At 55.4% G+C, this 10,993-nt stretch overlaps 1 protein-coding gene across 1 annotated transcript in view; it reads left to right on the top strand.

Annotated features, from left to right (window-relative positions):
* The window catches only part of MAL (mal, T-cell differentiation protein), a 21,771-nt gene extending 15,829 nt beyond the window's left edge, over nucleotides 1-5,942 (top strand). Inside the window, exons 9-11 of the mRNA XM_011969691.1 lie at nucleotides 269-527; nucleotides 1,945-2,070; nucleotides 5,324-5,942. Of these exons, the coding sequence (XP_011825081.1) occupies nucleotides 269-527; nucleotides 1,945-2,070; nucleotides 5,324-5,398 (460 nt within the window). The 3' untranslated portion in view covers nucleotides 5,399-5,942. The remainder of the gene's footprint in view (nucleotides 1-268; nucleotides 528-1,944; nucleotides 2,071-5,323) is intronic.
* Nucleotides 5,943-10,993: the final 5,051 nt, after the last annotated feature.

Below are 10,993 nucleotides of genomic sequence, written 5' to 3'. Positions count from 1 at the left end.
CAGCTACTCAGGAAGCTGAGGCATGAGAATCGCTTGAACCCGGGCGGCAGAGGTTGCAGTGAGCCGAGATCACGCCCCTGCACTCATGCCTGGGTGACAGAGCAAGACTCTGTCTCAAGAAAGAAAATGTTTAAAAAGTTACTCAGAGCAGGCATGCTGGGGATTGGGATTGAGATCCAGCACAGGGCCTTGCGGGGACGACAGATGCATTTTTGGAGAGGAAAACGCCTGCCCTGTCCTCTTTGCCTGCTTCCTGTGTTTTTTGCAGCCCAGTCACCCCGTGTGACCGCTGCTCCGGGGCCCTTCCTGGGCTGGGGCTCTCCTCTGGGCCGAAACTCACCCCTCCTCCTCCCCCGCAGATCTTCGGGGGCCTGGTGTGGATCCTGGTGGCCTCCTCCCTGGTGCCCTGGCCCCTGGTCCAGGGCTGGGTGATGTTCGTGTCTGTGTTCTGCTTCGTGGCCACCACCACGTTGATCATCCTGTACCTAATTGGAGCCCACGGTGGAGAGACTTCCTGGGTCACCTTGGTGAGTGCAGCCCAGGGCGACTGCTGGCTGTAGTGGGGGGCGGGGCGGCAGTAGTACTGGCCCCTGGCCCGGTAGGGTGGGCTTTCCCAGTGCCAGGTGAGACTTCTCCGTAGACGTCACCCCACCATGTTCCAAGGCTGAGCCTGCCCAGGGCTCCCGGCAGCGGAATCAGGAGAGGCAGGGGCAGAGGCAAGGTCTCCACCGCCAACCCTCATTGGACCTGTTCTGTTCTCCCGCATGACTGCCTTTCCATGGATAACCAGCTGCCCAGCCCCCACACCACCTGTACCCACCAGGTGCCTGCCTGCCCCTCCCATCACCCGCGAGGGCGGTTTTCGTCTCAGGGGAGCAGGGCCCTGGAGGCTGACCGAGGTGTTGGGCTCCGGAAACTGGCTCTGAGGGTCAAGCCATGGTTACTGTCCAGCTCCAAGCAGGGCTGCCACAGAGCACAGGGAAACAGAAGTGGCCTTTGGTCATTATTCTGTATAAATTCTGCCTTGAGGGCCACGAAAAAGTAACTTTTACATGTAGGACACTTGTCCCTTACCTGCTGTAGGGGTGGTGGGGCCGTTTGGCCAAGCCTGTCAGTCTCAAAAGCTCTGCTACTTAGACTATCGAAATCACTTCCAAATCACAACTACATAAAACCCTGTTTTAGTACCTTTTTGCTGTCATTTATTTCTTTATTTTGAGTTGGGGGTCTCATTCTGTCACCCAGGCTGGAGTGCAGTGGCACAATCTCATCTCACTGCAGCCTCAACCTCCCAGGCTCAGGTGATGGTCCTGCCACAGCCTCCTGAGTAGCTGGGACTACAGGCATGTGCCACCACACCCAGCTAAGATTTCTTGTTTTGTGTAGAAATAGGGATCTAACTATGTTTCCCAGGCTGGTCTCAAGTCCTAGCCTCAAGAGATCCTCCTGCACCAACCTCCCAAAGCTCTAGGATGACAGTCGTGAGCCACCACGCCAAGCCCTTTTTTGCTTTTAAATATACCAGGAGCCAAAAATGAGCAATGAAACAAAACAAAACAATAGCAACAGCATGGTCCTGCCTCATCCTGCACTGGTCAGTGAGGCCACACCCACGCTGGACTGTGGCCATGCACGACACTTCTCGGATCCAGGACGAGCTTTTCCCTGGGACACTCCAAGCTGCTGGCCCCTCCTCCACCTCTCCCTTGACCCTTCCTCAGGGGAGACCCATGTCCCATCCGAAGTGCTTGCTCTGGCCCCACGGCAGTGAAGTGAGACTCAGTGCAGCAGGGCAGGCATGGGACCTCCGTGACAAGGTTGGGAGGGGTGGGATTCAAAGGAAGTAGGGGGAGAGGCAAGGGACGGGGGTGGGGGGGACCTCAGATCTGCATCCGGGCCCCATCTCTCTCTCCCCATCCCTCTGACGCTCCGTCTGCCCCGCAGGACGCAGCCTACCACTGTACCGCTGCCCTCTTTTACCTCAGCGCCTCGGTCCTGGAGGCCCTGGCCACCATCACGATGCAAGACGGCTTCACCTACAGGCACTACCACGAAAACATTGCTGCCGTGGTGAGTCCGGGCACCCGGGGCTGTATCCACAGCGGGCGGCTCCGCGGCTGGCAGGGTGTGTGTGGAGGCTGCCCAGGCCCTCTGTTTTCAGCTCAGTAACTTTGGAGGGAGGTCAAACCTTGCCTTCATCCCTGGAGCAGGAAAGCCCCAGAGAAAAGGGGTGTCGTGTCGTGCCCAAGGCTCTGCTTAGTCGTCCGGCCAGGGCTGCATGCCCTAGGCCTGGGTGGGCTTTGCAGAGGGCAGACGTGTGAGGGGATGCAGCTGCCCAACGCCTTACCCAGGTGCTCTGTGAACAATCTTATTCAACATCCACGGCAACCCTACAGCCCAGGATTATGACACCCATCTCACACGTGAAGTGGGCCAGAGAGTGTGGGTGACGGGCCCAAGATCACCAGGCATCGTAGGGCCCAGCATCAAGGCTGGGGGCCCAGTCCCCACACCCTCAGCACCGGTTTGGGGCCGTGAGTCTGGCCACATGGGTCTCCTGACGCTCCCCACGTGCCCGTCCATTGAAGCGTCCAGCCAGGGGTGGGGACACTGGAGCCAGGTGGATTGTCGTCTTAATGGACTGGATCAGAATGACAGGGTAACAGAATATACTGTTTCATCACGTGGTTTTCAGAGCTGAGCATGTGTGCCCTTGCACCAGTCTACGATATAAAACACGCTTCTGACTGTGGGTATTGTTAAAAAGTAAGAAGTTTCAGAAAGAGCATTCTTCAGATATCTAGAACTTGACCTATGAATTATGCAAATCCCAAGGTAGAATGTGGTGATGTCCCGCGTTGGCCCATCTCCCAGCACGGCTGGTTTCCAAGCAGCAGCACGGCCAGGTGGCTCCTGACTGATCTTCCTTCCTGGGGAGGCTGGTGACCCACCCTCCATCTTCTTCACGCAATTCCCTCTCATCTCCCTCTCCCAAGGCCGCTTCATACCTCCCCCATCCCAACCAAGCCTTCTCTTTTAACAAACATCAGCGAAGTGTCTGATAATAATTTCCATAAAACTGTGGTGGGCAAGGGTTGCGAAATGCAGATGGGATGTGGTCAGTGGGTCAGCACTTGATGGAAAAACCCAGCTAGGGGAACGAACGCCCCTTCCTGCTGCGCGGGTCTCTAGTTGGGAACCACTAGGCTCTACTGCCTTCCGACTTTTCTCTTTTACCTTTTATCAAAGGCAGCACACAGCCAGAGAGGCGTGCAGTTACAAGCCCACAGCTCAACAGATTTCATACAGCGATCTCCCTGTGTAGCTGGCATCTGGACTAAGAATTAGGGCCTGATAAACCACTCCTAGAAATCCCCTCAAGTCCTGTCCCCATCACTGTGCCCCACCACCACCCAGTTCTGATTTCAGGCACCTGTTCAGTCTCGCCTGCCTTTGAACTTCATATAAGTGGAATTATACAGTGGGGACTCATGTGGCTTCTTTCTCTCACCCTTATGTTTGTGAGATTCACTCAAGCGACAAGTGTGTAGATGTGGGTTGTTTGTTCTCATTACTGTGTAGTATTTCCTTGTAGGAATAGACCAACAGCTACTTATCCATCCCATGATTGACCATGTTCCCATTTTTTTAGTTGAGATGGATAGACACGAATATGCTCATGCAGACAGGAGGGTTACAATTGAGAACCGAGTGTTCTCAGCTGGCAGATGCACCCAAATAAAACCACCAAGGGGAAATCTGCACGGTGTTCGATGTAAAGTCACGCCTTTCAACTCACAGTATCAACTGCATCTGACTGTGAGAGAGAAAGAAGTTCGTTACTCAGGATTCAATCCCAGACCCGCCCAACTGCAGCATGTCCAGTCCAGGGGATACTGGGGTGCAAGGAGGCACCTCACACCCTCTCTCACACAGCCTGGTTTTGGAAGCAGCCAGCCTGCCTCACCTCCACTCTGTGGCTACCAATCAGGGCCTGTTCCAAGCTGAGCTCCTCCCTCTCTCCTTTGTGGGTGGCAGAGCTGCTTTGCCAAAGGGACCCCGGGGATTGGTGGAAGTTGACTGGGACGAGATGGAAATTTCTGGAGAAATCTGGAGGTTTCTAGATTATACAATGGTGGGCGGCGATGGCTGCAGTTTAGGGAGAGAGTTTTCTGAAGCCAAAATTTGCCCATTCGTGCCCAGCTCTGCGTGTTCCCAGTGGGCCATTTCTTGACCCCACTTGGAAAATGAGTCTCCACCGCTCTTCCTGCTGGGGACTTCCAAGGTGCTTCTGCCAAAGGCCCTCGTTGGTCTGGAACGCCCACCGTCTACGGAGGGCTGCCCACTGGGGTCTGACTGCCTGCCCCAGATACGCTCTCTTAAATGTGTTGTTCAATCATTCAGCTTCCTCGCCGCCTGCGGGCAATGAGGGAAAGGGCTTGCCCGGGTGTAGAGGCAGGACAGCAGGCGCCCTGAGGGCTGGGGTGGATGGGCATTTTCAGGAGTCACAGAGGCGTAGCCGCCCTCAATGGATGTTATGCCCGAGCTGGAAACTCTTGACCTCCACCCAAGGTCACAAAACCAGGTGCAGAGATTGGGCTCGGCAGCAGGCAGGCCTCAGGGAGTGGGGCGATGGCAGCAGACAGTGCTCAGGAGGACACAGCAAGTCCCCAGCAAGCAGGGCCATCGCTCCCGGGGCCACAGTGGCTGACTGGATGGTCCCACCAGCAAGGCCCCTCCTTTCGACAAAAGCTCAAACTCCCTCCTCTCCTTCGCTGTCCCTCACTCCCTATGAAGTCTGGCTCCCTCAGCCACACCTGTGACATTAAGAACCCAAAACAAAATAATGATCGGGCGAGGACGTCCAGGCGGCACGGAGACTTTCACCAGGGCCAGCAAACCCAGGAATTTACAATCTCTCAACCAAGCCACCAGGACCACAGCTGGAGGGTGCTGGTCTCACTGCTGGGGGAGGACGTTGTCCCTCGAAAGTTACCTGCCCGAGATGCTTTCATTGGAGGGGCCTTTGAGGACTCCATCTCAGGTCAGCCGAGACCTCAGGCTGAGACCAGTGTGATGCTGGGTGATAGTGGAGAGTCTGACCTTGCACACCAGGTCCAGGCGGTTGTTAGGTCACACGGAGCTCTGTACTGAGAGGATGTGGTGCACAGCAGGGAGGGCATCCATATGAGGGGTGAGAAGCAGTGGCAGCCCAAGCTCTCTGGGTCTGGCGCCCCTGCGCCATGTGAGGCTGGATGCAGTGCAGACGCTGTGCCTCGCCCTCCTGCGCAAACCCATTAACGGCCATTTCTCTTGCTTCCAGGTGTTCTCCTACGTAGCCACTCTGCTCTACGTGGTCCATGCCGTGTTCTCTCTAATCAGATGGAAGTCTTCGTAAAGCCGCACAGAACTTGAGCTGAAAACCCAGATGGTGTTAACTGGCCGCTCCACCTTCCGGCATAACTTTTTAGAAAACAGAAACGCCCTGGATGGTGGAAAAAAAGAAAACAACCCCTCACCCCCGCCCCCAACAACAACAACAAAAAAGCCCTGCCCTATTGCTTGTGGGTGCTGCGTTTACTCTCCCGTGTGCCTTCGCGTCCGGGGCGGGAGCTCGCTGCGTCTAACCTCCGACTGCTGCGCTGTCTGCTAGGGTCACCTCCTGTCTGTGAAAGGGGAACTTCTTGTTTGGGGGTGGGAGGTGGGGACCTGACCTGAGAAGGAAACACAGATCCCCTGCTGACCCCTGGACCAGCTCTCGAGAACTACCTGCTGGAATTTTCCACAGGCTCTCCTGAGCGTCCCCTCCTGTGGCATGTTTTAAGTCTTCACGGATGTTCTGTGTGTCATGGGGACTAAAACTCACCCCACAGATCTTTCCAGAGGTCCAAGGTGGAAGATGGTAACCCTGTGAAATACTTTATAAAGTGTCTTTATGTTCAGTACATTTGTTGGGTGTTTTTTGGGCTTGGGTTAAATTCCTCAACATCAGGAATGCCATCGTTTCAGCTTTCTTTCTGAGGAATCCTTTGAGTTAACCCGAATCTCAAGAGACAGCATCAGGTGGCAGTTGAGATGACAGACACTGTGTGTGCTCGGCCACTGCACTCTCAGAGCTCGATGCTGGGGAGCCCACCCTCCCAGCCACCTGCCCAGATGGCTTTCCCCTCTCTCTGGAAACAGGCCAAGTGCCAGCCGGGGGCAGCTTCTCCTTCCTACAAGACGCAACAGTCTGTGCCCCGCTAGAACCTCCTTCCATTGTGACACTCATCAGCATGTTCCTGGGCCGTCTGCTCCGTTCCCATTATGTGGATAATACATTGTTTTAGAATTTCCTTGGGCCACTCCATAGGACAGAAAGGAGAGGAGATTACAGAGTGAAAGGAAGTACAGTGACAAGGGTGAATGCCACGTTTTGGGTCTGAGATGTCTGGGTTGAAAGGAGATGGGATGATTAGGAAGCAGGCACTGCATTAGGGATCTGGAAAGCCCAGCTCTGTTACGAAACGCTCCTTTATCCCTTGGCTCCGAGCAGTTAGTGCCATTCCAGAGATGGGATGTTGGAACAGGTGCTGGAAGACCTGTGAGCTTCCTGCCATGGAGGCCTGTGGCAGAGCATCTGCAACCTCTTGCTGGCAGCCATGGAGGCAAAAATTCAAGCTTCAGGCCGGGAACGGTGTCACATACCTGTGGTCCCAGGTACTCAGGAGGCGGAGGCGGGAGCGTCACTGGAGCACAGGAGTTCGAGGTTGCAGTGAGCTGTGATGGTGTCACTGCACTCCAGCCTGGGCAGCAGAGCAAGACCCTGCCTCTAAAATAAAATACAATAAAATAAATAAAATTCAAGCCTCAAGTGGTGAGTTCAGTTGACATTTTACTCATCTTCAACTTGGAGATTCTACAACTAAATTGGTCTATTCAGGAGGTCCTTTGTTAACCCAGGATAACTGGTACCAGAAACCGGCCACTCTTAGTAAGTACACTTCAAACAGCCAACATTTCATAGTACATCATGAGCAAAAGGTTTGATTGGGGCTTTACCTTGAAAAAATTAAACTACAAATGAGAAGTAATCGGAAGTTTGTTACGTGTTTAACAAAATTTCCAGCAAGGGTTGATTGAGGGAAGTCCCATTTTTCAGCAAAACCGTCCACAGGAAGCCAGCAACATGTTAATGAAGCTCACTTTTTACCCTCATCAAAAAGAAAAAGAACAATAAAGAAGGAGGAGGAGAGGAAGAAGGAGAAGGAGAAAGAGAAGGAGAAGGAGAAGGAGAAATGGAAGGCTTAGTTTCCCAAGGGCTTCTCAATGTTTTGACATTTTAATCATTCTCTTTTTTAAAAACCTTTCATATACTCTTTCTCTATTTTTTCTTCAGCCAAAGGCTTTGCTAATGGTTCTCTGGCACCACTTTCTGATTTCTTCTAGCCCTGGGCATATTTTAAATCTGCAGTTTCATTTCACATTTGATTTGCATCCTATTCACATTGGATGTAAATTGGATGGGCAAGGTTTCATTTCCAGCCTCAAAAATGCCCCCTCCCGGTCTTGCTCTTCCTCCTCACCCCCCATGCTCACCCCCCATTCCCCTGTCGGGTTTCTTTGCTCCCACATGTCTGTTCCCAACTCTGTCCCTGTCCGGCTGTTTTGTGCTTGCAGGTACACATGCGTGCTGACGGCAGCCCTGCCAGCCATGGGTGCTGCTCCCCTGGGAGCCCACGATGCCTGGGTAGGAAGGGTTGGGAACGGGGACATTAGAGAAGCCTGCTGGGTGAGGCGAGCTGCAGAGCAGGGGCACCGACTGAGCACCTTCCGTGTGCTGGGACCACTGGGGGGATGGTGTCTAGCCCCCAAAGCTGCTTCTTGCTGGCACGCCTCACCTCTCTGCCTCTGGGTGTTACACAGGAGGGGACCTCCTTTAGGGCAGAGCCTGGTGCCACCCAAGACACTCAGAGACTGCCTGCTTGGTGGCCCTCACTTGGATCAAATGCAACTGCCCAGAAGATCCAAATTCATTCCCGTGTTACCATCTTCCTGCCATTCTGGGGGCTCCTGCCTTGTGCCAGGCACTGTGTATGCACTTTCCATATAAATCTTTCCGTTACTCTCCCAGTGGCCACGTCATCCTACAGGCGGGGAAACTGAGGCTGGTGCAGGTGGTGAGAAGTGCAGCTGGACTGAGGGCTGCCTCCCTCTGGCCCTGGAGCCCTGGGCTTGATATGACCTCAAGGCACCCAGACCTGTCCTCGTTGCGGGTTGTCCTCCCACCTCCCAGGAAGTGGTGGTGAGATTTAGTGGTTGACATGATGCTAGTAGGCAGGGGCCTTCACAGAGTGATGAAGCCAGGCACTTAGGATAGCCCCAGACCACCATTCCCGACTACCACCCCAGACCACCACCCCCGACCATCACCCCAGACCACCACCCCTGACCACCATCCCAGACCAACCCCCCAGACCAAACCCCCAGACCACCACCCCAGACCACTCCCTCAGACCACCACCCCAGACCAACCCCTGCAGACCACCACCCCAGACCACTCCCCCAGACCACCACCCCAGACCACCCCCCAGACCACCCCCCAGACCACCACCCCCAACAATCCCCCAGACCACCCCCCAGACTGCCAGCAGGGCCTATAGCAGGCCACCGCCACAGCCAGGCCCTGGACTCAGCGACTGCTGGAGAGGAGCTGTCTGCAGCCACGGCCACGCCAGCTCAGGTAGCTGCTGGGTCCACTTTGCAGCCCCCACAGAGCCAAAGGCAACAGTCCGGCTGATACTTTGCAAAGGTGAGGAACTGGGTATTTTTAAGCTCACAGAATAAAGAGAAAAATCTATCCACAAGCCTGAGAAAGGATTAGGAAGAGGCCAATGTGTATGCTGTGACTCAGAGCCAAAGCTTGCAGAATAGGCGGGACCATAGTCAGTCACCCCACTGTCGTCCCCACCAAGTCATGGGCCCAGCAGAGAAGAGGACTGGGGGCTTTGGACCAACTGGGCCTCGTGGGTCACTGCTAAGGGCTTCCCCCTCCCCTGACCGTCCCTGTGGCTCGTGTGCTGTCCACGGACCCAGGAACATGCAGCGCCCGGCCAGGCGCCAGGAGGGACACGGGGCCAGAGCTCCGTAAACACGACCGCATGAGTGAGCAGGCCCAGTGCCCCAGGGCGGCTCCAGCTGACCTGTGCTCAGGCATGTCTGTCCTCTGGCCTCTCAGGAAATGACAGAGAGTGGTGAGATGCCAGGTGAAAGGGTGTTTCTGATGGGGTGCGGCGAGGGTTTGGGACAGTGGCTGGGAGCGCTCTGGCATAGCTTTGACTGGACAGTGATCTGATCAGTGCGTTCCCTCCTGCCTTCCATGGCCCTCGAACAGCTCCAAGGGGCTTGTGATTCATTATGGACACATGTGTGGGGAGGGGGCACATCACCAGGGGGCAATCAGCAAACGGTAGCTACCAGCCAAATCCAACCAGGACATTTTGGAGACTATGGCCTGTGACTTCCCAGGCTGTGGCTCCCTTGCTTCAGGGGGTGATCCTGGAGGTATCCTCCTGGTGGCCTTCCCCGTGCAGGGCAGGGTGGCCTGGGAGGTGTCCCAGGAAGCAAAGCTCCTGCCCCCGATTCTGCACAGGACAGAGCCCCCATCGATCTTCCCTTCTGGAGAAGACACGGCTCATGGCAGCCGGGCCTCTTCAACGTTCGAGGGCCGAATTCTAAAAAGCGTCTCGTACCCCCACCCCCGCAGGTTGTAGGACTATTTTTGCAAAGCAGCCCGAATGGAAGATTGAAGGCTGCTTCACGCTGACCTTAAAGAGGCAGCAAAGGGTTTGCACTGCCAGCCGTGGGCTGGAGCGAGCCTGCCTTCAGCACCCACACAAGGGCCTGTTGTTCTGGGTATCAATTGGGGCCGGTGTGGGGTTACAATGAGGCCTTTCAAAGAGACAAAGCGCCTCTGGACAGGCTGAGTGTCCCTGCACACGTGGGCATCCGCCCAGGGCATTTAAAATAACGCGATTTGAAAAAACAGATTTGAAGTGATGTTTCCCACTCCGCGCTGTTCAGCGGCCTTTGTTCTGTCTGCATCACACCCGGCGACGGCAGCTTCTAAGAGCTGGGCGCTGGAGCAGACACGGGGTTCCCAGCTGCGGCTGCTCTCTGCCTTCCCAGGTAATGAGATCATCACACTGCCAGGCTCTCTAGAGGGTACCCAGAGAGGCTGGATCCACACAGAGTGCTCGGCCACCAGGACTTCCTTCAGCCAGAGGCAGGCACCCAGGACATACCGCGTGAGATGACTTCCCAGCGCCGCTGGGTGCCAGGTGCTGCTTGAAGTGCTTTACTTCTTCACGTAATCCTGTGACAACCTTATGTGGTAGATACAATTTAGATGAGGACTCTGAGGCACAGAGAGGTTAAGTGACTTACCCAAGGTCACACAGCAAGTAGGCGTGGATCCTGCTTCCAGCAGAGTGGCTCCTGGGCCCCTGAGGCTAAGCGTCATGCTTCATGTCTCACTGTGACAGGGTCCTTGTCCCTCTGGGAGCAGGGGGCACATGCTAAGAAGTCCTTCACACCCATACTACTGACTTTACCAATACTGAAAACTCCAAACGGCACTTGAGGAGTGTCAGGAAAACCCAGCCAGGAGCCCAACCTGCCAGGGAGGGGTGTCTGAGATGAGGGAGACTTTGCCGTACAAAGAAGGCAGAAAGGGCTTCACTGGGTAGAACAAGGGTGATCCGGACCAGGTGCGTGTCAAAGGCTGGGGGGGCGAGGGGTGCCTTCGGAGGTTGCGAGGGCCCAGGCTGGTCCTGGAGGCAGAGCTGAGCTTGGCTTTCACCCACGGGGCAAGCCCAGTGGGGGTATCTGTTGGGCAGTGGCAGCCGTCCAGCCGAGAGACGCTGTGGGTGTGGGTGGGCAGGCTGGACCAGGGAGACGGGAGAGGCTTGGCCGGATTTTGGTGAACTGAGAGCCGCCAAAGGGAGTGGCCGAG

This window comes from Mandrillus leucophaeus, unplaced genomic scaffold, assembly GCF_000951045.1.
Source record: "Mandrillus leucophaeus isolate KB7577 unplaced genomic scaffold, Mleu.le_1.0 Scaffold9, whole genome shotgun sequence".
NCBI classification, from domain to species: domain Eukaryota; kingdom Metazoa; phylum Chordata; class Mammalia; order Primates; family Cercopithecidae; genus Mandrillus; species Mandrillus leucophaeus.
Note: the sequence above shows the minus strand (reverse complement) of the source record. Positions and strands in the feature narration are given on the sequence as shown.